At 36.7% G+C, this 26,804-nt stretch overlaps 1 protein-coding gene across 3 annotated transcripts in view; it reads left to right on the top strand.

Moving 5' to 3' along the window:
- The window catches only part of RPS6KC1 (ribosomal protein S6 kinase C1), a 133,669-nt gene that overhangs the window by 80,557 nt on the left and 26,308 nt on the right, over positions 1 to 26,804 (top strand). For all 3 annotated transcript variants that reach the window (XM_070397688.1, XM_070397687.1, XM_070397689.1), the window contains 3 exons: positions 14,428 to 14,475; positions 15,701 to 15,833; positions 25,196 to 26,773. In XM_070397688.1, coding sequence (XP_070253789.1) covers positions 14,428 to 14,475; positions 15,701 to 15,833; positions 25,196 to 26,773 — 1,759 coding nt within the window. The remainder of the gene's footprint in view (positions 1 to 14,427; positions 14,476 to 15,700; positions 15,834 to 25,195; positions 26,774 to 26,804) is intronic.

The following is a 26,804-nucleotide window of genomic DNA, read 5'->3' as shown; positions in this document are numbered from 1 at the left end:
CAGAGAAACACCGATGTGAGAAAAATACATCTACTGGTTGCCTCCTGCACACGCCCTGACCAGGGCCTGAGCCAGGGAGGAGCCTGCAACTAAGGTACATGTCCTTGATCGGAATCAAACCCGGGACCCTTTGGTCTGCAGGCCGATGCTCTATCCACTGGGCCAAACTGTCTAGGGCTCTTGCTGTGTTCTTTTAATACCTTGAACTTATGTGTGATAGCATTCATCCATATTGTATGGAGTTTTTTTCAGTTGCAATGTATTTTGTATTTGTATGGTAGTTTTTGACATTTCTATGCCTCCTACAGTAAGCCTTCATATCCCTCAAGTGATCAAGCATTTTTGTTCTTCTTGTTAAAAAATGAACATTTACATTTTGGCACTGTATTTACAGACATCTGTTAGACAGAATAGATAGTCTAAATCCTGTGCTCAAGATATATGTTTTTGGAGAATATGTCTCAATAACATATCAAACAGCAGCTTAGTGACTACATCTTATTTAATTTTGGATTCTTGGCATTAGCATAGAGATTTTCAAATAGCAGATACTCAATATACAAGTTTTGAAACCATTTATTCTAATTTGCCTGCCTCCTCACCATTTCTCTGCATGTCTTTTTCATGTCTGTTTTCTCATTCATTCATTCAGCAAATATTTATTGGACTTCTGTGTGTTGGGTATTAGCCACTGGAGATATAATGGTGAATAATACCTAATCTCTACCCTCTCAGAGTTTATAATTGAGTGGGAAATAGAAATGAACTGACAGTTACAATATAGCGTGAAAGTGCTTTGGGTGAAGGGAAAGTGTACACTAGGGTATTGTGAGAACATACAGGAGGGGCACCTAGCTCGGGCTCTCCAGAGGCTTCGCAGAATAAGCAAAGCAAAGGGGTGAGTAGGATTTAGGTCATAGAAGATTGTAAAGGGGTTGCTCTCTTGCTAGCTTCTTCAGCTTTTTCAGTTCTTCCTTCTTGGCCACTTATGTTTAGTCTCTTCTTCATGACAGCTGAAAGCTTGCCTCCTCCATAACTAATACCTACTCATCTTTTCTTTCTTTGAATTAAGTTTAGCATTCAATTGTGTATTATTTTCACTTGATAATTTTAGTTGCCTTAAATATATTGTTAACTTGTCCTGAAAGGCAGGAACTATATCTTCTATTCCTTTTTATTTTCTCTGATAATGCCTAACTGAATACAGTGCTGTCCATGCAATAAGGATTCAATAAATTCTTGCTGAATAGTTGTAAAGGGAACAAAAAGAGACAATATATGGGCTTTAAGATTTCAAATACTCAGTGAGTCTGCACCTCAAAATATACTACACCAGCAGGATCAGAGCAAGAGGGTGGGTTGAATGGACAATTGTCAGAATGTTCCTCTACCTCCCCTTTCACCTTCTCTCACAGTGCACTCCCGTAGATTGTTGGCAGAGTACTTTGTTGCAGTCAATGAAATTGCCAGTTTGAGAATGAGCGTTGTACCTTGTGTTACATATATGCTTTCAAATATTTTGGAATTTTTTAGAACATGAACACATTGTATTTTTATACTAAATAAATTTTCCAGGTCATCTTAAAACATTGTTCAGTTTTAATCCATAACAGAAATTCAGCTCCATCTGCTATGAAAGTACAAAACTCATTAAAAACATTTAAAAGTAATAGCTTCCTTGCCCTTGAGGCATTTTCTTCTGAATTGCAATCAGGCTACCTTTGACATTGGCAACTTAGTTGGATATATATTGATTGACTTGAAGATGTAGCCTCTGTGTCCATTATCATTATAAGGTAGCATTTATTAACTGAGTATACACTACACTACTTCTGAACACTACATAAAAACTATGTAGACATACTTGCTGCTTTTTAGGGATTTATGTTTTCAGGACCTATAAACAATTCAAGTATATTTATAGAACACATCTAGCAGCAGAATAAAACCAGGATATGAATAGACTTAGTTTGTATCAGCACTAGAGTATTAGGTTTTTCTAGCAAATGCAAGTAAGAAGAGATCTAAAGCTAAATACAATAGAATATACTTTTAATTGAATTAATTTTCATCTAAATTCAAGTCATTATTTAAGATTTTTAAAAATTAATTTTTAGAGAGGAAGGGAGAAGGAGAGAGCGAAACGTCGATCAGCTGCTTCCTGCATGCCCCCTACCAGGGATCAAGCTTGCAACTCTGGCATGTGCCCTGAGAATCCAACTGAGAACCATTTGGTGTCGGGCTATGCCCAACCAACTGAGTTTTAACCTCTCTTTAGCATAATCTCTTTGTGGCCTTGGGCAAGTTGCTTCACAGAAACCGAAAAGACAACCAAAATGAGAATGATGAAGGTGTAGAGAGGTAACTTTTAAAGCCTTTGGATCTGAGAAGAGGATGTTTTCCTAGCTCTTCAGCATTTCTATTTTAAACCCAATTGTTTCTGTCTTATATTCTGCCTTCTGCTATGTTTATATCTAGTTTTCTTACAAAGACACACCATGTCCTTTGGAAGCGGGTTTTATGAAGTAATAGGTGTATAGGCCTAGGATTTGAAAATTATACAAAATAAAATTTTCTTTTTTGGGGGGGTATGTATATAAAAGACATTTCAGTGTTGGCTTTATTGTTCACTAAATCATTAACCTCACATCCTAGTATGAGACATCATTGATATTGATGGCTTACATTTATTGACACTGACTAACAGGAATATAAGAAATTCTTAAATTCGTGTTTGTGGCTGAAATAATTACTTCTTGGGCTGTTTTTCTGGAGTATACAGGTATTTTGTATTGCTGTAGGGCAAGGCCTACATTTAGCTATTTACCTAAAGATGAATAACCCAGAGGTTTGGCCGACTTTTAGATGGGAAGTAGAGAAACATTTTTAAAATCTCTTTTCTTTTCTGATCCTGATATTAGTCTGTCAAAGAAAACAAACTTTGCCAATCATATTTCAATGTGCTTTGGAGAAATGAAACAATGTAGGCTTTGAATTTTGAGTAAATTACTTGTATTGGCAGGTTTGTTTTAGTACCATCAAAATATACTTTTCCTTTTCTAATCGTATAATTCATAATGTTTATAACATATCTTAGGATATATACTCTGGTAGCATTTACTCTTAGTTATCACAGTGAAAAACTATGATCGTTAAAAAAATCATCATAGTGCCCTCACCAGTTTGACTCAGTGGATAGAGTGTCGGCCTGCAGACTGAAGGGTCCCTAGGTTCAATTCCGGTCAAGGGCATGTACCTTGCTTGTGGGCACATTCCCAGTAGGGAGTGTGCAGGAGGCAGCTGATAGATGTTTCTCTCTCATCGATGTTTCTAACTCTCTGTCCCTCTCCCTTCCTCTCTGTAAAAAATCAATACAAATATTTTAAAAAGATCATAGTTATTATTGAGCTTACTAAGTATACAAAGGTATAAATTGAGTTCACGTGGGGTACACACACACAGTACACAGTTGTATTATGTTATAGAAACCATTCCTGATTGCATACAGTAGTTTATGATTATATTCCTTTTAAACAGAGGACAGGACAAATGGGATTCATTGGCAGTTCTTATGGTACATGAATACTTAATAATGCCCTAATTTTGAATTAATTAGTAACAGATTCCCTGTGGAACTTTTGAAGAACTTTAAAAAATCTGGATTTAGATTAGAATTATGCAAACTAAATGCACCTGTTGCCATTTTCAAACCAAGAATAAAAAGATGCTTTTTGCATTATTTTCTAAAAATTTATTTTCTATAATGATTTTCTTTTATCTGCATTTAAAATATTAAAGAAAAAGCAGAAAGCAAAGCACCAGCCTGGTAGCTCAGTTGGTTAGAGTATTGTCCCTACACGCCAAGGTTGTCGGTTCATCCCTGGCCAGGCAAGTACAAGAGTCAATCAAAAAATGCATAACTAAGTGGAACAACAAATTGATGTTTCTCTCTCTCTCCCTTTCTCTCTCTCTCAAATTAATAAATTAAAAATGAAAAAAATTATTATTATTATTTTTATTAAATCTTTATTGTTCAGATTACATTTGTTCCTCTTTTTTTTCCCCCCCATAACTCCCCTCCTCCCAGTTCCCGCCCCACCCTCCGCCCTCACTCCCCACCCACTGTCCTCATCCATAGGTGCACGATTTTTGTCCAGTCTCTTCCCGCATCTCCCATTCCCCTTTCCCCCCCAAGAATAGTCAGTCCATTCCCTTTCTGGGTCCCTGATTCATTATAAACACCAGTTCATTCTGTACATCAGATTATTTATTCACTTGATTCTTAGATTCACTTGTTGATAGATGCATGTTTGTTGTTCACAATTTGTATCTTTACCTTTTTCTTCTTCCTCTTCTTAAAGGATACCTTTCAGTCTTTCGTGTAATACTGGTTTAGTGGTGATGAACTCCTTTAGCTTTTCCTTATCTGTGAAGCTCTTTATCTGACCTTCAATTCTGAATGATAGCTTTGCTGGATAAAGTAATCTTGGTTGTAGGTTCTTGGTATTCAGCACTTTGAATATTTCTTGCCATTCCCTTCTGGCCTGCAAAGTTTCTGTTGAGAAATCAGCTGACAGTCGTATGGGTATTCCCTTGTAGGTAATTGAGCCTCTTTCTCTTGCTGCTTTTAAGATTTTCTCTTTGTCTTTTGCTCTTGGCATTTTAATGATGATGTGTCTTGGTGTGGTCCTCTTTGGATTCCTTTTGTTTGGGGTTCTCTGCGCTTCTTGGACCTGTAAGTCCATTTCTTTCACCAGGTGGGGGAAGTTTTCTGCCATTATTTCTTCAAATAGGTTTTCAATATCTTGCTGTCTCTCATCTTCTGGCACCCCTATAATTCTGATATTAGTGCGCTTGAAGCTGTCCCAGAGGCTCCTTACACTATCTTCGTATTTTCGGATTCTTTTTTCATTTTGCTTTTCCGGTTGGGTGTTTTTTGCTTCTTCGCATTTCAAATCTTTGGCTTGATTCTTGCGCTCCTCTGGTCCGCTATTGGGTATAATATTCTTTATTTCAGTCCGTGTATGCTTAATTTCTAGTTGTTTCTTTATCATAGCATCGAGGGTCTCATTAGTTTTCGTGAGGCTCTCATCAAGTTTATTGGCAGCTTCTAGCACATTATTGCAAGCCCTCAAAATTGCGTTTTTTAGCTCTATATCCTCCATTTCTGTCATGTTTTTTTGTCTCCGCATTTTTTATGCTTTCTTGGTGCACCCCCTTGTGGTCTTTGTGCGCAGTCTTGTTCTAGTTAAGCCTTGATTGTTGTAGTTAATACTAGAGGGATTTGACCACCAGGCCGACTGGCTGTGAGAATCACCTGTGTCTGCCCGGGAAAACTTCTGTCCTCTGGGGAGGTGCTAATCTAGCCTTTGCCTGAGGCTATCCGGCAAATGGCTCTGCACAGGGCTTGGGCGGGGCGGGTCGCACGGGATCAGCAGGGCGGGCGGAGGGAGCAGTTATGGCTGCTCTCAGTCCCGTTCCCAGAGGCTCTGCTTCTCAGAACCCCGGCAAACACTGCAAACCTCGGAGAGAAAGCTGCCCTCACGTTCCAACTGATGCCAGACAATCCCGCTTCTCCCGTTTGAGTCTGAGTCCCTAGAGACTCGCCCGGAACTGGTGCTCAGAGTCTGAGACTCCCTCCTGATTGAAAACGACAACCGCGCCCTCAGCCACCAGCCCGCTTTGCGTGCGCACCTCCGCACCTTTAAATTTTCCACACTGCGCCTCCTTTGAGCCTCGGAATGCTGTTCTCTTTCCTTCTAGTTGAAGAGTCTCTCCTCAGCCAGCCTTCCTGTGGTTCTGGGTGATGTCCGTTCCGTCTTTTAGTTGTATTTTTGAAGTGGTTGTTTGCGGCAGCAGTCTCCGGTGTTTACCTATGCCGCCATCTTGGTGGTCTCCGAAAAAAAATTATTTAAAAAAGCAGAAAGCAAAGATGAAGGATAAGAACATTTCATATTAGTAAATTTCTTTCAAGGTGAATATATGCCAGTTATTTAGTATCATAATTGAATATAGCCAGATTGAGATGCTCTTTTTAAAAAATATTTTAAAACACATCACAGTATTTTGTTTCTATATGAGGTATTGTGGTAAATGTGATCATTACCATAAATAAATGGCATTTTTTGAGTAGGCAGAAATCAGGATTTTTAATTGGCATTTTGTGGATTTTATAAAACCTCTTCTCAAAGTACATTTTCCTTTGGTAACATTTGGACTGTGGGCGTGATGGTAACAGAAAACAAGCCTTTCAAAACAAAGTGTCTTATGACTACATAAAAACATATAAATTGTTATCCGTAGACTGATTAAAAAAACCTTACGTTTTATGTTTTATTTTACTCATTGTATACTTATTTTGAATAAAATCAGAGGGGATTTTAAATGTGACCAGAACCCCTCCTTTTTTTTAAAGAGAAAAGTCATCACATTTACTTAATTTACTTAAGTAAATTCCATTAGAAGTAGTATTTCTCTTGTCTTTTTGTGTAGCCATTGGAGTCCCCTGTGACCTTGGGTACATATTCTAAGGGTTCGTGATGTTGTGTATTTCCTGGTAGCTTGCGTGTTGCCTGCCTCTGGGCCCATCATCCCCCTTACACTGACTTAGGCAGTATTTCCTCAGTCTCTTATCTTGGGGCTTTGATGCATCTGTTCTGAAGGTGGCCACAGTGACTTTGGGTAGCAGCAGATGGCAAACCTTCAGGCTGCCACCGGCTATACTGGTGTTTAGTTGGAAAGTTAACGTTTGATGAAGAATCAGTAGTGCATATGAAAGAGCTTTCACTGCTGAAATATCTTTTAATTAAAAAATTAGCATACTAAAACCTTTGCACATGTCTGGGCATTTAAAGAAATCTAAAGTTAGTTGCTTTCTTATAGATAAATTAGTTATTTACCAGCTTAGTTTTGTTGCTTGCTTTTCCTAATGTGGTTCTTTCCCTGCTGTCCCTGCCCCAATTTGCCTGTAGTTAAGATGGATAAGAGAATTAGCTAAACTTAAATAGGGGATTTTTTTTTTTTTTAGGAGTTAAGATGTTTGGATAAACATTTAAAGTATACTTTGAATTATGGTATTTTGAATTTAATAACTAGAAAGAAATGTGAATCTTGAGTACTATCTCCATGCATTCCTGTAGATTTGGCCTGTTGTTTCCTACCTTTGAAGATGTCTCTAAGTCATTGCCGGGGAACCTTTTTTCTGCCAAGGGCTATTTGGATAGTTATAACATCATTCGGAGGCCATACAAAATTATCAAGTTAAAAATTAGCTTGCTATATTTGGTCAAACATTTAATTAACTCACCCCTAATGCCTTGGCAGGGCCAGACCAAATCATTTCTCGGGCTGGACATTTCCCACCCCTGCTCAAAGAGATATATTTCATCTTGTTCTGAGCTGGTTGGTAATTTTTTGACTGCCAGCAATCCACAAAGCATTACCCTTTTTGGATTGTTTGTTCATTTCATGATAATGTGGCATATTGAAAGTTCTAGGACAAATAAGACTCCAAAGGATTTTTTTCTGTCCCCCTTAAATTCTAAAGTTACTTTTCATACTTTTCTCTACTGAAAATAGATCCTTGGAATAGTAAATGAAGATATTCTTTAGACCAGAGTTTATAGGTATCCATCTTGAATTTTACTTTTATATTTCAATTCTCATCAGTGAAATAACTTTTGTGAACATATGACCACCAAGAACAGCTTGGATTCATGGCATAACATGAGAGAAGTGCCTCTACACAGTCTGTTCATGCTGATGCTTTTGATGCTGCGACTTCTGATGCACTAAAGTTGGAGGCTCAATATCTTCTGCTTTTGCAGTTCCTGGGAACATTGCTAGCCTTCTGATGCCAAAGGAAGAGACAGTTAGACCCTAGTGGGGAGAATTATTGGTATGAAAAGTCACCTTTTCCTTGTTTTCTGGTTGTTAAATTTTTAAAAGAGATATCTTATGAGAATAAGGTATGGAATTAATAATGAACAGTTTTAGAAATACATTTTGAATATGATAAGCATACAAAATGAGATGGGTATTTAGTAAATAAATAACATTTGATTATCATGATGTGGTATTTGGGGGGAACCAAAGATTTGTTGTTCAAAACCATTTCTACAGAAAAATAATATTACCAGCTCCTGTAATGCTGCCAAGATGAGTTTAGTTAATAACACTAAAATGGTTGTGTAAATGATTTTAAAAGGGAGCATAGTAAGTATAATCTTATTAGTCTGAAACTTTGTTGAGAAAAACTGTATTACAGTTGTGCTTGTATGTTTTCTCTGGCTTCTTTATTATTATGTTGATCGCATTCTTTCCTGGTATGTTCATTGATGTGTGGATTCCCAGAGTTATAATTTTCACAGTTGAAGTCCAGTCAGATTGTATCTAGCAAACAAGAATAGTGCTTTGATACCATTAAGGGAAGGCTGTGTTGGTCTAAACAGCCGTGGGCAAACTAAGGCCCGCGGGCCGGATCCGGCCTGTTTGAAATGAATAAAACTAAAAAAAAAAAAAAGACCATACCCTCTTATGTAATGATGTTTACTTTGAATTTATATTAGTTCACACAAACACTCCATCCATGCTTTTGTTCTGGCCATCCGGTCCAGTTTAAGAACCCATTGTGGCCCTCGAGTCAAAAAGTTTGCCCACCCCTGGTCTAAGATGACTCTGTTGACTTTTCTTAACATTTTTCTAACATTTATGAATTGTTCTGGAGTCCTGTGAAGTAACAAGCACCAAAGTAGACATAGATATTCTCTCAAATTACTCAGTAATCTTTTTTTCTTTTCTTTTTTTTAAAGCCTTTATTTTTAAAAAAATATATATTTTATTGATTTCAGAGAGAAAGGGAGAGGGAAAGAGAGATAGAAACCAATGATGAGAGAGAATCATTGATTGACTGCCTCCTGCAAGCCCCCTACTGGGGATTGAACCCGTAACCCGGGCATGTGCACTTGACTGGAATGGAACCCGGGACCCTTCAGTCCGCAGTCTGGCACTCTATCCACTGAGCCAAACCAGCTAGCGTGGTAATCTTACTTTTTAAAGGCATTGCAGCTGAAGTTATTTTTAGAGACATACAGATTTTGAATGTCAACATTTAAATATCTAAAAAGATTAAAAAATGGGTGACACAATCTTCTGTGAAGGGAGCTCTCCATACTTCTTCACCACAGTCAGTGTCTTTATGGTAGAATCTCTTTTCTCCAAATTTATTCTTCATATGCTTAAAAAATTATCATCATTTGATGCTTTTGATATGCTCCTCCACCCCTCCTGTCTTTCCAAAGGTGGAACCTAGTTAACTATTAGGCCTTCCGTATTCTAGTTAATGGAGAGACCCAGACTTCTAATCCGTTGGAGCTTTTCCTACTACTGTTGTGAAGAAAGAGTGGAGGAGTCTCGTTGTGTTGGTGGAATTGAAGGATAGATGAGGCTAATCCTTATGGGATAAGTTGTCTGCTTTTTTCCCCAGTGAGGAGCAGTCCTTTTAGATATTACTACAGGCAAAGATGGAGTAATCTCTTCTATTAGACCGTATGCTAATATAGTGCTGATAAGTAAGTGTGAAAAATGAAAGGGAAATACATTAATTATATTCTCTCAATAAGGTATGCTATCCAAGATAATTATTTCATGACAGTTTTAGTTATAGTACTTGTTTTATTATTAAATAAGAGATGGGTTTAGGAGCCTTTTATTGGAAAGACAATTGTATCAAATTAGTACCAAATTAGATTTTTGTCTTTATAAAGGTGAGCAAACCCATGAGCAGTTTTTAAATTGATGTGTTCTATGCTACAAATGAACAAATTCTGTTTGAGGGTTAAAGAAGCTATTATTTTGTCCTTTATGCTGACAGCTTCATTACAGATTGGCCTACTATTGGCATTAAAAAAATGTTTGGCTCCTTATGATCTTTGTGCATGCAACTATAATATTAATGCAGCACCACAGCACTGCTCATTAAGAAATGACTTTAAATGAGGTTGAAGCGTGTACATTTGGAAAGATACAGATGTTAAATGCAGTCATTTCTCTTTGTATACAGCCGTATGGCTAATAATTTCCAAGTGGCTAAAGCTCTTGTTAGCAAGAGTGCTGGTGTGTTAAGAATGGCTCTATAAATAACTTTAAGAACTGAAGTTGAAGGTGCTTCTTTTAAAGACTATTGTTAACTAAACATTATTGCCAAACAGATGGAAAGCATTCACTGGCCTGATGTTTTTAGGTCTAATTATATTATCACCAGCCCTGTACGGCTCAGTTGAAGAGGTGTATCCAGAGGCCAATTTATAATCATTTAGCCAACACCTGTTTGGGAGAAATTGACAGTCAAAGGGCACATTTTAAAAAAACCACATATGTTCTTGTGTTTATGGCCTCAATGTGAACGTTGTCTAGCTGCAGACAAACTTGGTAGGAGAAGAAAGTAAATGTAAACAAAGCAGCACTTCCCAGGCATGTTTATTGGTCTTCATTTGGCCTTTTTATCTGATCCACTTCATGCTTCATGGCTAAGTGAGACGGCAAAGAGATATCACTTCTGATTTATGTGCATAGAGGCAGTTTAGGCAATTCGGAAGCTTCTGGTAGGAGAAAGAAGTTCTTTCCTTTGTACAGCTTCCATACCTTTTACCTAGTGAAACGTTTCTATTTCATAGAGATATATCTTGTTTAAGTAGGACTGGCATTCTGGTGAGTGGCTTAAAGGAGTCACAACTTGATATAAAAACAAATGAGATCTGAGGACCCTACATGTCTTCACAGACTCACTTTCTTTTTTGCAGAGAAAGGGCAGGGCCTTGTGCCTCCTTTTGCTCTCATGATATGTTTAACTGTCAAGGTTCAAGTTCTTTGAATGCAGTGGAAGATTGGTGCAGAAGGTAGCTCAAAGGGAAATTATGGGGAGAATAGGTCTATCCTCCGAAAATAGTTTCAACCTGATGATCATTCCAACTCTTTCATTTTAGTGTTTTTCCTTTTGATATATTTTTGTATTAAAAGATTTATATATGTCACCTCCATTTTCTTATCACCCATTATTAATTCAGAGGAGTCTGGCTCCTATCTCCACCAGTTCACTGCATAATGCTATATTTGTTAACAAGTTACCAGTGGCTTTATATTCCCTAGGCAGTAATCCCTTCTCCTTTTCAGTCTTCGTGGCTTCTAGATGCTTACACTAATTTAAAGCATTTTCTTTCCTTGACATGGTTTTATTGTTTTTAAACCTCTACATTTTCTGGTTTTCTTTGTACCTTTCTCACTACAATTTTGGTGGTTATTATCTATATGCGAGGCCCGGTGCACAAAATCGTGCACAGGTGGGGTCCCTTGGCCTGGCTGGTGATTGGGGCTGATTGGGGCCAGCTGGCCAGGGTTAGGGACTGTGGGAGATTGGCCAGCCACGGGAGGTTGGCTGTGGGAGCACACAGACCACTAGGAGGCAGCTCCTGCATTGAGTGTCTGCCCCCTGACGGTCAGTGCACATCATAGCTACCAGCAGATCATCCGGTCGTAATGGTCGTTTAGGCTTTTATATATATAGATATTCTCAATATAACAGCTATGTATGACATAGAATTTAGACATAACTAGTATAGCTTAGCAATTAAAAAGGAAGAACCCTGTAGCCAGACTGCTAGGGTTTAAATTTCACCTTTACCATTTCTTAAATTCTTGAGCATGAGCAACTGTAACATTGGTTAAAGTGTATCTACCTCATTGGATTGTTGAGTGCATTACATGATTTTATTCTTTAAAACCCAAATACAGTGCCTAGGATAAAGTAAGCATTTTTTTTTAGTGGGGCATATTCTCCTGCCTTTAGCTATTGTCTTTATGGAGAATGCTCAAATACTAGAATAAACCTTTAGTTTCAATTTATTTTCTAAGCTTCATTCTGATATTGCCTTCTACCTTCCATACTTTTATACCTGAATTCATTCACTTTGAACATTTATTATGGGAGACACATGGGTCGGAGGAAACATCATTTCTGCCCTATACAGCTTTCTGTTGCTGCCATAACAAAGTATTACAAACTTAGCAGCTTAAAACAGCTGAATTTATTGTCACATGGGATAGATGTCTGACGTATGTCATGTTGAGCTAAACTCAAGGTGCTGGCAGGGCTGTGTTCCTCACTGGAGACACTGGGGAAAAACATCTTTGGTGACCATTATTCTTCTTTCAACATGCTGATACAAACCTTAAATTGGGAGAGAGACAAGTAAGCATAAAACCAAACTGAAGGATTAGAAATGCTATATAGAAGTTGGTAACGTATACAGGGTGAGAACAAAGGAAGAAAAGACTGTTACTGAGAGACATTTGAAAAGATGAGCACTTGTTTGTTAAGTGGATGGGGGAACATTTAAGGGAGAAGAAGCAATAATAGTGATAGCAGTAATAATAACAACTGGCTATACCAGTGCTTTTACAGGATTATCTCTCACTGAAATTTTCACATATGATAGACACCATTGTTATCTACCATTATAGCTCCTACAGATGAAGCTGTAATGTCTTCACAGTTAGAATAGAAATGGTAAAATTATCACATTGGGTAGTTAAAAGAATTAACATTGATTACACATGGTTAAAGCACAGCACATAGTAAACACTTAAAGCCTGGTAGGTGAAGGGCAGTAGAGGGTGGATAAGGAAATAGGAGGTGGAATTGACTGTCGTAGTCACTGGTTATGAAGGTAGGGGGAAGGGGATTTATAGTGACTTAGGGAACTATTTGGTTTGGGGGGGTTCTGTGGATGGTGGTATTATTCAGTTTTATAGGAGGAGAAACAGGGTTTTGTTTTGTTTTTAGTGGGGACAGAGCTTTGGGAGAGAAAGGGGTGAGCTCAGGAGATATCTGTGGGAATATTCAATTGAAATTAAATGGAGACCTACATAAGTATATCAGGCACTCAGAAGAGAGGTCAAAGATGATGTCACTATTACTTCAAATTTATCATGTCGAAAATGGAATTTACCATCTTCTCAAATTGCTGTCTCATCTTAACTTGCCACTTTTTCTTCTGACCACCAATTTTTTTCATCCTTGACTCCCAGTGCTCTCGAATTGGGGGGGAAAATTTCCTGTTTACAGTGCTTGCTGATTTCTGTGGTGTAAATACTCCTGTCACAGCCAGTTTCAGATGGTGGCTGCTTTGGTGCTACAACGTGGGGTTGAATTGCTGCAGCAGAGACCTCCCGCATGGGCCTGCAAAGCTAAAATATTTACTATCTGTCTCTTTATAGAAAAAGTTTGCCAACCTCTGGTTATTTATTTAATAATAAAATATTAAAATGGTAGGATAATTTTGTATCTCTCTTTGCTCCTTCCATCTATCAAGAGGGTGGGGAGTCAGGAGTTTGAGTGGCAGTGTGTGCGATCATGAGGGGTCTTGAGATCATCTTTTGGACTTAGGTCTTTTATCTGAATGAGAGGAGTGACATGATCTACTTCTGTTTTAAAAAGAAAACCCTGCCTGCTATTTAGAGAACAGACCAAGGGCAGCAAAGATGGAAGCAGAGAGATCTGCTGGGAAGGCAGTTGTTCTAATCCAGGTGTCTTTGTTTGGATTAGGGAAATAGCCATGAAGTGGTGAGGCACTTCAGTTCTAGATACATTTTGAAGATAAGGCTAACAGAATTTGCTGATGGAAAAAGAGGAGTTAGGACAGTGATGGCGTACCTTTTGAGCTCGGCGTGTCAGCATTTTGAAAAACCCTAACTTAACTCTGGTGCCGTGTCACATATAGAAATTTTTTGATATTTGCAACCATAGTAAAACAAAGATGTATATTTTTGATATTTATTTTATATATTTAAATGCCATTTAACAAAGAAAAATCAACCAAAAAAATGAGTTCGCATATCACCTCTGACACGCGTGTCATAGGTTCGTCATCACTGAGTTAGGATGAGTCCAGGATGGAGAAGTGGGACCATAAGGAGGCCTCAGACTGGAGCTTGAGTTACTAAGATCACATTATAATAGCAAATGGCTATGTAAGGGGCCTTAGGGAGAAAATCGAGATTTCGGCAATTACTATAAAAGTATTTTTTTTTTTTTACTTCTTAACTAAGTTTCATGAGAAAAAAATTCTAAAGTAATGTCTAAAATAATTTTTCATTCACTTTTAAGAAATACATTTTAAAGTAAATCTAGGAAACAGTAATTTTTCTAAAATATGGCATTTTTAGAAAGGAAACAATAATAAAACCTTTAGGTAAGACTACTTTAATCCTGTGATTTGGTGCCTTAACAAAAAAAATCTGTTCAGAAGTTAACAATCTTTTGTGGAGTCAATTTAGCACTTTCCCCAAACCCTTAAAGTGTAGTTTAAAAAAGTTATGAGTTAATGTTGCATTGTATTGTGAATAAATTATTACTCATATTTTTTTATGTAGGTTTTACTTGTAATGGACACAAGGACAGAACAGACATTCATTTTAAAAGTAAGTAGAATTTGTATGTTTATTTATTTAATTTTTAAAGTAATTTTAAAGTTTTATTTATATGTTTAATGATCTTGAAATTTATTTTCAAATTGTGCTCTGAAAGAAAAAAAATAATATTGTTTTCCTGGGTGTTTGAATGTTCTATTTGGAATGTTCATTTATATTTGTGATGATCTGTATTTATTTTATCTTTTGTCCTTCCATCGCATACATTTAACAAGCATTTTAGGTAATAGAGTATGGAGGAAATAATTTGGATAAGTTGAAAACTCATTTCATGTTTAAATGTATAATGTACAGTTTAAATTCACCTCTAATACTTCTTGTATAATTTGTGGAGACCATATACCATTTAACCTATGATTATGATTAAGTGCTGACATTTTACCTTAAAGTCTTTGTAACAAATATTTGGGAAAGTGTTATCTACATCCCTGGCCTTCTTTTATATTTCTGTTTTGATTCTCTATATAACTCCATTTGTAACTAAATGAATAAGGAAGGAAAATCCTCAGTTTTAAAATTTCTAAGTTGTATTTGAAATGGATTGTGACAGTACATATTCTACAAGTATTTCAATTTAAGCATTTCCACTGCATCCAGAATTAATCAATTTCATATTAATTTTATATTTCTTTTTTTGATGCATGGCAGTAGATCACATTGACATATACTGAAACAAATTTCTTTTTATGAATATATTTTATCACTGGCATTTCCCCAGATTTTTAAACCAAGGTATGACACTAGAAACTGCACACACCTGTTCCTTTGGAGAAAACTAAAATAATCTTTGTGCTTTTTTGGAATAGAACTTTAAAATTGCCTGTTTAATCTAGGAATACCTTTTGTGTCTCAGGAATTTGAATTGATCTCACAACGTCTACTGCTTTAAAGATATACACAAGTAAATAAAACTTAAGAAAAGGTCATAGAGAAATAACTGTGTGTGATCCTGATGACTTAGTTTGAGAGCATCTCTAATAAAAACACTGACCCACATAATTGATTTTAATGGCAGCTTTGTGGCATCTTCTGTTCTCTGGATTCTCGCCAGATGCCATCAGCAGAGCCTCCAGGGACTGAGGGGCATAGAGCAGCAGATGAGTGGTTTCTCTGAAGCCCAGAGTAACTCGGATAGATTAGTTTGGTTGATAAACACAGAGCACAGCAGGCTCCAAAGGCAACTGAGGGTACAACTGACCTTTTTGTTCTCTGTCAGGGTCTAAGGAAAAGCAGTGAATACAGCAGGAACAGAAAGACCATCATCCCCCGCTGTGTGCCCAACATGGTGTGTCTGCACAAGTACATCATTTCTGAGGAGTCGGTATTTCTTGTGCTGCAGCATGCAGAAGGTTGGTTTGTACTTTAAAATTTTGGAGCCAGGAATGTCATCTATTTAGTTTTTTGGTTTTTAGAGTGTCCATCTGTCATTACATGAACGGGTAAAACATGAAACACACGTAAGAAACTGTTGCCTTCTTCCTCTGCCTTTCCTGCCTACTTTGAGTTGGGAGGGGAAATGAAAACCCAGGTGAGCAGCAGATTTCATTGGAGCTACAGGATGGTTCTGCTGATATACTTAACTCCTTGCTTTCTCCTAGATTTGATCTGATAGGATGGAAATGTGTGCTAAGAGAGCCAGGTTTAATTGTACAGATTTTATTTTGTTCTCTTGTTCTCTGCTGAAAGGATACATTAATGTTAGATGACTAAAATAAAAAGCATCCCCTGAAGAATTAATTAATTACCTCCCTTTTTAGAAGGCCCGGTATTTGCTTGACATTAGACATGACCTAGTTATTCTAATCTGGGTTTTTGCGAATACAGCCATTGGCATCACATATGGGGACAAAACAGAGAGAAGCACACTACTCTGCCTTCAAACTCTTTGTGAAATTTCAGCTCTGAGTAGAGGGAACAGGTGGCAAAAAGACTATGTTTTGATTTGTTTTTGCCCTTTAGTGCCTGAATTAAAATTTTTTTTCTTAAAAATAACTGAATACAGCATATAAATATAAATCCACAGTATAAATATTGCCTTTTGGCTTTTAAGAGGTGTTCTTTAAAATGGTGAAAATATTATATTTTCTGTATTTCATGAAGGTGTTATTATTATTTTTACATTACTGAGAATAGGGAACTATTGTGCTTTACTAATAGGCATAATATTTGAATTTAATGCATTTTCCCAGGAAAATGAGTCATTGCTTTGCAGAATGAGGTCTCTTATGAGAACTAATGCAAGATTTTTGATGGCAGTAAACTATTAATATTGTTTATTATGAAGTACAGCACAAGATAACTACAGATGGAGGGAAGACCTCCATATGTGGTACTTAATAGGAAATTCAAAAGGGGCTTCATGGTCTCTCAGGTATTAAGAGAGTTAATTGCGTGTGTGAATTGGATAACTAATTCACCTTTGTTCAGACATTATAGACAGCTTTTATCTGAGGATACCAGTGCATTACAGACATTATTGAATTAGAGGTCATGTCATCTGATAGCTGAATACAACCACCTCTGGTGTGGAACAAAAATAACTTGTGCAGTAATAATCCATAATAATTTAGAACAAGGTCAGTAGGATGAATGTAATTATAGTCAATGTTCTATTACCCAGGGTGGATTATTCATGCTGGAGATTATCTGTGGCAAATTTGTAATCCTATTTTACCCCTGCTATTTACAACTTCCTCTTCCTGTTTTTCTCTTGCTTCTTCAACTCATACTTCAGTTTTTCTTCAGCCATTTCCTCACCTTCCCTTCTACTCTAAAGCTGATATTTCAACTGAATTTATTGCAGTATTATAGAAAGCCTTTATAATCTGATTTAAAGACATAGACATAATAGTTTTCAAATTTTCCACTATTTTAGATTATCTTTACCAAGTCTATTTTCCTTTGTTGTTGACCATATCTGAATTTGAATGGTCACATGACCATAGAATTTGTCTTGGATTATGTAAACACTAGAGGCCTGGTGCACAAAATTTGTGTGTGTGTGTGTGTGTGTGTGTGTGTGTGTGTGTGTGTGTGTGTTCCCCTCAGCCCGACCTGTGCTCTCTTGTAGTCCAAGAGCCCTTGGGGGGATGTCCGACTGCTGGCTTAGGTCCCTTAGCCGGCAGTTGGACATCTTTAGCACTGCCGCGGAGGCGGGAGAGACTCCTGCCACCGCTGCTACACTCACCAGTCATGAGCCCAGCTTCTGGCTGAGCTCACTGATCACCAGGGGGCAGCTCCTGCATTGAGCGTCTGCCCCCGGTGGTCAGTGCACATCATAGCGACTGGTCGTTTGGTCAGTTTGCATATTAGCCTTTTATTATATAGGACTTAGGGGTAGGGAATCTCTTTTTACTGTGTTTCTTAGGTGTCTATTGTTTAATTTTAAGAAGATTTTATAATGCAAAAATATTAAATTATAGTACAAATGGGGACTCTGGATTCATTTAACATTCAACAAATTTATTGAGTATGTTTAGATGAACAAAACAAGAAAAGAGCCTACCCCTTTGAAACTTACATTCTTCTTGTGAAGAGTCAAACAGAAAAACTAAAAGCATGAGAATATTAGGTAATAATAAGGACTATACTAATCTTTTATTTTTTATCTATTGATTTCAGAGAGGAAGGGAATGGGAGAGAGAGATAGAAACATCAATGATGAGAGAGAATCACTGAACGGCTGCCTCCTGCACGACCCCCACTGGGGATCGAGCCCACAACTGAGGCATATGCCCTGACTGGGCATCAAACTATGACCTCCTGGTTCATAGGTCGATACTCAATCATTGAGCCACACAGGCTGGGCAGTATCATACTAATCTTTAACAGAGAGAGATCCAGTAGATAAGGATTGGGGGACTATTTTAGATTAGGTAGTCAGGGAAGTCCAGCTGACATTTAAGAATTCTGAATGACAAAAGAACCATTTGGATGGAAGGGGGAATCACATTTCAGGTACAGCATCAGTGAAAGAAACTGAAGGCAAAAACAAACTTGAAATGTTTGAGGAAAAGAAAAGAGGTCATTTGGTTGTAGTATAGTAGGTGAGGGTAATAGTGGAATATGGGAGAAGCAGGCAGGAGACTTCTATGACAGAGTAAGGACTTTGGCTCTTACTCAAGTGCATTGGGAAACATTGGACATCTGAAGCAGTGGTCAGAACAGATTTACATTAAGAAAAAAAATCACTCTGGCTGTTGTGTGGGGAATGGATTATAGAAAGATAAGACAAGAAGCAGTGAGAAGGCTAATTGAGTAGTCTCTGACAAGAAATTATGATGGCATGGCCTTCTAGCATACTAGCAAAGATACTTAGAGTCCATGGCATCTGTGATAAAATAAATTTTGGGAGAGAAAAATCTATGGCAATTTCTTGGATTTGGCTTGAGCAATCAAGTGAACTAGATGATGGACTGTGTGCTATCTTTTACATATTTGTGGTGCTTTCTTTGTTATCTCTGTGAATTAGGAAGTTGTGCATATAGCATACAAATGTCACTTTCATATACTGGCTAAACTGTTACTGAAAAAGTAAATGAGCAGTTGTTTTTTCATAATATGAATATTTGAATATTTATGATTTGTGGCTTTCGTTTTCCTCTGCTTACAAAAAACTGTTCATAATTCACATTGGTCTCTTTGACTTACTTTCTTTCATTCAGTCAGAAATGTATTGCATGTTTACTGGGATACAGTCTTAGTTCTAAAATAAATGAAGACTGCCCACATGGAACTTACATTATAAAAGCCAGACAGACAGTAAACAAATACTTAAGTAAATATATATCAGATGGAGATAAATAAAGGAAGGGAATGCCAAAAGAGCGAGGTAGGGGTTGCTATTTTATATAGAGTGGTCCCTTTAGTAAGAAGGGATATTTGGCCAGTAACTTGAAGGAAGTGAGAGAGGGAGCAGTGTGGATACGTGAGGGAACATTATCCTGGCAAGAGAGAATAGTACGTAAGCTTGGAGGCAAGAGTGTGCACTTGGTGTACAAGAAGCAGGAGTGTCATTGTGGTGGAAGCAGAATGGGAAGAGTGGCAGGAAATGAGCCTAGCAAGATGAGGAGACAGGTGGGCAGATCCTGTGTAGTCTTGTAGGCCACTTGGAGAACTTGATTTTTATTGATAGATAGTTATTGGGGGGCATTGTGGCAAGATGGGGATCACTGTGGCTGCTTTGTAGAAAATAGAATATAGAAGGACAAAGGCAAAAGCAGACCAGTTTGGAAGTTGTTGCAGCAATCCAGGTGAAAATCATGGGGGGTTGGACAAAATGTTAATGGTGGAGGTGGTGAGAAGTGATTATTAGATTCCGAATATATTTTGAGCATAGAACTGACATGATTCTACCTTGCATGACACCAGGGTTTTGGCTCAAAGAACTGAAAGAATGGAGTTTCCATTTACTGAGATGGGAAAGCTGGGGGAGAGGCAGATGTAGAGGGAGCAATCAGAGATTTAGTTTGGTCATGTGAGTGTGAGATGCTTATTAAATCTAGGTGGTATGGAGTGGGCAGTTGGCTATACCAGATGAGATTTTAGGAGAGAGGTTTAAAATGCTCGTTTCTGTTAATGAATCTCTTACTTTGACTCTAAGGAAGAAAAAGTGGGAAAATAATTGTATTCAGTAAAGGCCATGAGTGTTATTGAAACTTTTTAAGTTCCGAAGATTATGGATTAAATCATATTCATAATACATATTCCAGCATTTAGCAGGATGTTTAGAATATGGAAGGTGCTCAGTGTATAATTGTTGAATACTGAGTCAGAGGAAAAATGAAATGACTAGGTTAGAAGAAAATGATTGGAAAAGCTTTTAAATGTGCACCAAATAGATGGGAGATGGGAAGTAATTTCTACCCAAGTTATTTGGGGATCCAAGGAGTGAAATTATTATCTTTTTATTAACTAGTTTAAAAATTTATAAAACTAATATGTAAAGAAATTAATTCAAACTATGTAGGAGTATACAAAGTAAAATTAAAACTCTCCCTCCCTATTCACTTTAATGCCAAGTTTCATTCTCTAGAAATAGGGGGAAATTTCCTGTGTGTATAAACATATACTCCCTACCTGTCTGCTTAAAAAACAACACATAAATGAATCTTAAATACTGTTTTGTAGCTTATCCCTCTCCCCCCATCTTAACAATGTATCTTGGACAGCTTTCCTTTTCAGTGTATATAGGTCTGTAGTATAGTGTAATGCTTAAAAACAAGGATTCTGGAGCCAGTTCACCATTTACTAGTTGTATGACTTTGGACAAGTTACTTAACTTTTTTGTGCCTATGTTTCCCTATCTATAAAATAGGGGTGATAATAATTACCTACCTCAATAGGACTGATGTGAGGATTACATAGTTGATATGTGTAAAGTACTTAGAACAGGGCCTGGTACATGGTAAACACTGTATAAATATTTGAAAGTATTGCTCTAATTTTTTTGAATAGATACAAAGTATTTGGTAGTATAGATTTACCATAATTTATTTAATTACCCCCTGTTAATTGGTATTTAAATTGTTTTTAGTGCTTTTACTGATATATCTTTGTTTTTTGAGAACTATTTTTAGGAGAAATTCCTTTCAGTAGAATTGCTGGGTCAAAAGATGATTTTGATCATTGGTCCAGCAATATTTTATCATACATATTAACTTAAAGTTCTAATTTTAGTCAAGCAAATTTAAATTTAACAAATTTCTTTGCAATCTTGCAAAAAAAAAAAAAAAACAACCCCAAAACCCCAGTAGATTAAAATTGATGAGATACAAAGAGAGAGTTTTAATTAAACCTTATAAAATACTATTTTCATAGCTTAAAATAGCTAATATCTACTATTTTATATGCTTCAATGGGGCTTAGAAAGGTGTCATTTCGATTCCTAAAGTGTTAAAAAGCGTAAATATGTTTGGTATTTCTATTTTGTGGTTTAGCCAATGATAGGATTTTTTTAAGGTTAATATTTTTAATGTTACAACAGTAAGATTGACTTCGTGTATGTTAGTCTGTTGGATCTGATCTTATCTGTATAGAAAATAAAGCCCAATCAGTTTTTGTGGGCGAGAAACTTCAGTAGGAATAATGTGTTCTTGTAAATTACGTGATTTTCATGATTTCGTAATTTAAAAAAAGTATGTGATAGGTCCAACATGTTTGTTTCTGTAGCTCCATATTGAGCATTAAATTTAAGTGGGCACCTAGGAAAGGATGGAGAAGAGCTAAAACAGTTTATATTTTGCTTAAACATGCAGAGTTTTTATAATAAATTTGGATACTTGTTTAGGCTAAGAACAAATTCCATAAGTGCCAGCAAATACATTTAGAAATTTTACTTAATAATGAAAGAGTAGAAATTAAATCAGATGCCGTATTTCATCAGCCAAATTGGTAAACTTGCTAATATCCAATATAAGCAAGTTGCTATAAAGATGGCACCAATGCACATTGCTTGTAGGAGTAGGTCCTGGGGATAACAGCACATATCAGAAGCATTAAAAGTATTGATCTAGTACTTTCATTTCTGGGACTCTGTTTTGATGAAATAATCAGAGATGCCAAGTATTTGTATGTAAAAGTATATATTATTTTAATTCTAATAGCAAAAGCTGGAGTAACGTAAGTGTTCATTGATAGATCATGATACCTGTCACATGTGCTATATAGCCTTCAAGTTCATATTCTCATGAAAATTAGAAAATGTTTATGAAATGATGTTAGTCATGAATAAAATGACTGAAAACAAATGTACTAATAGTTAATAGTGATTATGCATAATTTATATATTCAGAATTTTTTGTTTTCCTTGTTCTTTTCTTTATTTGAAAAATTTTTAACAATAGGACCATATATTTGTTTTAAAATAGGAAGATTACATGATCAAAAATAATGACATTATTAATACAGGGTATTTTGGGACCTTTTTCCTTGAGAGGGTTTCAAAAATTTGTAAAAGATGTTATCTTCTTATAAGCCACTCTAATACCTATTATTTTATATGCTAGAAAGAATTCTCTCCCTGTAGTTATAAAGGCTCTGGAGTCTGGTAAAGGAGATAATAAAAGCATAAAAGTATTATTAATATGAAATAGAATGTTGTATAGATGATAGAGAGATTATAGGAGTTGTATCCAATGAGGAGATATAAAAAAGAATGGTGAAATAAAACAAATTCTGAAGGACCTTCAAGAATGAGTGGGATTTTGACAAGCAGATATTGGGGAAACTAGTAGGAAAGAAACTTCTGAGTGGTAGGTATACTTTGAACGAAAGCCCAGCGTGGTTATATGTGAATTTTGAATTCAGATGAATTTTGCAGTGAGTTGAGGGAGAAGATTAACTTATGGGTTGATACTGTATTACTGAGGGTTTCAAATATTTTTATGGAGTTGGTGCATCATTCAGTAGGTGGAGGGGATTTGGGTTCTTGAATGGAAAAATGACATCATAAGATCTGTGCTAAATTGGAAGCAGTTATGGTAGCAATTAAGTTGTAGCTATAACTTTATTCCAGAAACACAGAGTGGTCAAAGGAATTAAAAGAAGAGGAGGACTGTGAGAAACATTATAGGTAGATCCTATAGGACTTGGAAAATTGTAGAGAGAAAAAGGAAGAGAAAAGAATCCAAGTTTGGTCCAAAGCTTTTCTGACAGAATGGCTCAGAAGTCAGAAAGAGGAAGTGATTTGGGGGGCAAAAATAAAGAATTGGAGCACCTTGAATTTTAGATTTCAGCAGCTCATCCAGGTGGAATTGGCCTAAGAATGAATGAAATTTTTTCCTGGAACTTTAGTACATGCTATTTCCTGCTGATTCCTGGAACTTCATGCTGAAGATACTGTCTGCTTTGTGATGGCATGTCTCCTTCTGATGAGTTGCCACCCGAGTTAACAAGCATTGTTATGTCATTGTCTATCATGTCCTGTGCACTATGTAGGAAGTACATATGCACAAATGAAAAAGACGTGGTTCCATCCTTACAGTAGTCACCATCTAGGAGAATTGAAAATAACTCATCATTTTTTTAGATTGCATACAGGAATCCCAGCTTCAGGTTTAGGCATTATTGTTAGTGTGCCACAGTAGAGCTATTTGTGACAAGAAGGGTGTGGTTACTGTTGTCAAAAGACTTAAGATGGAACCAATGCATAGCTCCTTGTATAAGTGAGTGAGTTTCAAAGCCATATATGAATGTTTAAAATTAAGTTTTAATTTTGGAAAATAAGAAAAACTAAGTATAATTTAGTGAGAACAGAAAGTTAGCTAAGGAAAAATGAGAAGGTTTAAACATTTAAACACCATAATATCCTATACCACTAACTATTATCAAAATGGAAGAAAACTGTTAACTACGTCACTGGTAGAGGAGATGCATGAGTATTTTAGGTTAATATTATGACGGTTACCCTTTATTGAGCAGTTACTCTATGTGAGGCATAGTATCGGGAACTTTTTATATATTTATCAAATTTCTCTAAATGAAGTGAAATGAGAAGTAGAAAAGTGTTTTTGGATGCTTCCATTGACCTTTTTACACATGTAATTGACTGTCAATGATTATTTCCCTTAATATTTACTTACCCTTGGTATATGATAATATGGTAATTCTTAATAACAGCATTAAAATGTGCTGAAAAAAGTTGCTTTCACCATATTAATAAAGAGTTTCATTTTTAACACGATTTCTCACTTTTGGAAGCTACAGTTATATGTTTACAAAGTATGCTTCTGCAATTACTGTTTTTAAGATTTCTGGATCAAATTTAACTAATCTTCTTGTAATACTGTTTCTAGTCAGTAGAGCTTTGGTAGGTTTTGGATGCTTATAGTTTATTTAATCAATGATTCTAATTAGCAAAAAAGTTTTAGTTTTTAATGGTAAAAACAAAACAAATGAAAAATAAGGTGAAATAGCTACCTAACAAGTATTGCTGGTAAAACATTGGCTTATTTTATTTCTGTGATTTATGTGAAGTTGATTTTTATGTTTTTGGTTTGTATAGGTTTCTGATATATATCAGAATACAAAATTAGAATTACAATAGCTTGCCTCATTAATGGCTGCCCAATTAATATTCAATTGCATTACTTGGTCTCATACCACACATGATGTGTATGAGGAGGAGAGAAAATGGGAAAATATTATTAATATGTCATTTATAATGGCTTAATTATATACCAGATGCCAAATCTCCCCTCTGCTCTTGGACTGGGCATTTTCAAAATGCAATAATATTACTGACTTTTTTTTTTTTTTAACCAGTGAAGTATACAGTTTTAAGCAGCACTTATTTATGAATTTCCACTTGACCAAGGGGCTATGCTTGAAAAAATTATTACATAAACAAATCAGAACACAATCAGCTATTTCTAAAGCTAAATTATATTTAACATTAAAGCAGAAAGTCAGCTGTGAGATTTCATGTTAGTATTTGTTATAACTAATTTCCCTTCAAAGGAAGAAATAGGTTGTCATTTCAGAAATAATTGGTATTAGGAGATATGCTGACACTGTACTCACCAGTCAGCAATAACAAAAGACATTTTATTAAAATACTTGTCTTCCAGCATACTGGATATATTAATGGGTGGGTATCATTGACTGGCTCTTAGTTGATTATTCAAATACCTTTTGCTTTTCTAGTGACTTCAATAAATAACTGTTAATTTAGGGATCTTAAAATTTTTTTTGTTGTTGTACTTGTTCACAGGTGGCAGACTGTGGTCATATGTCAGTAAATTTCTCAACAGAAGTCCTGAAGAAAGCTTTGACATCGAGGAAGTGAAAAAACCTGCACTTATGAAAGTTCACCTGCAACAGCCACCTTCCAGTCCTCAGGACAGCAGCAGCTTTGAATCCAGAGGAAGCGATGCTGGACCCATGCCTCAGGTTCTGCCTCTGAAAAGTAGTCTTACCCTGAGCTCTCAAGATGATAGCAACCAAGACGATGATGGCCAAGATAGCTCACCAAAATGGCCAGATTCTGGCTCAAGTTCAGAAGAAGAATGCACTACTAGTTATTTAACCTTATGCAATGAATATGGGCAAGAAAAAATTGAACCAGGGTCACTGAATGAGGAGCCTTTCATGAAGACTGAAGGAAATGGTGTTGATACCAAAGCTGTTGAAGGCTTCCCCACGCACCTTGTTGCTGACAGCGACAGCCCCAGCACCCAGCTGATGGCACATGAGCTTAAATTCTTCCCTGGAAATGATGACCTGGAAACAGTTAGTTCTCCAAGGACATCAGACTCCCTCAGTAGATCTAAAACCAGCTCCATGGAATTCTTTAGGATAGACAGTAAGGATAGCACTAGTGAACTCCTAGGACTTGATTTTGGAGAAAAAATGTATAGTCTAAAGTCAGAGCCTTTGAAGCCATTTTTTACTCTTTCAGACGGAGACAGGAGTTTTAATATTAGTGAAAGCAAGGTTATAGCTCAGGACACCATTAGCAGGGGCTCTGATGACTCTGTTCCAGTTATTTCTTTTAAAGATGCTGCTTTTGATGATATCAGTGGTACTGATGAAGGAAGGCCTGATCTTCTTGTAAACCTACCTGGTGAATTGGAACCAACAAAAGATGGTGCAGCAATGGGACCTACTAAGTTTACACAGACTAATGTAGGCATAATAGAAAGTAAACTATTGGAAGCCCCCGATGTTTTATGCCTCAGGCTTAGTGCTGAACAGTGCCAAGCACAGGAAGAAGAAGGTGCAGAAGAATTGAGTGACCCCTCTAGGCTTCCATCTGATGGTATAACAGAGAAACACTATGTAGAGGGGGGTCCTGGGATGTTATTTGTAGCTGCTGTTGATCATAGTAGTTCAGACATTTCCTTGATGCATAGCCCACAACCTAACTTTCAAGGACTTGGAGTGGTCGAGTCGGCAGTGACTGCAAACAACACAGAGGAAAGCGTATTCCCTGCTTCTGACCCACTCTCAGGTGCTAACGAATACAGTGCAGACACGGACACTTTAAAAAGTGAGGAAGTATTGCTGTTTACAGATCAAGCTGATGATTTGGCTGAAGAGGAACAGACTTTATTTCAGAGAGACTCTGCGACTAAGGAAGCCAGTGGGCTAGCACTAGAAGGAGACAAGGAGATACATCAGATTTTTGAGGACCTTGATAAAAAATTAGCACTACACTCCAGGTTTTACATCCCAGAGGGCTGCATTCAGAGATGGGCAGCTGAAATGGTGGTAGCCCTTGATGCTTTACACAGAGAGGGAATTGTGTGCCGCGATTTGAACCCAAACAACATCTTATTGAATGATAGAGGTCAGGAACTTTTGCAAATGCATTTCTTTTT

This window comes from Myotis yumanensis, unplaced genomic scaffold (assembly GCF_028538775.1).
Source record: "Myotis yumanensis isolate MYYU_CA2020_CCGP unplaced genomic scaffold, mMyoYum1.0.hap1 SCAF_17, whole genome shotgun sequence".
Lineage (NCBI taxonomy): Eukaryota > Metazoa > Chordata > Mammalia > Chiroptera > Vespertilionidae > Myotis > Myotis yumanensis.
This window is presented reverse-complemented; position numbering and strand designations above follow the sequence as displayed.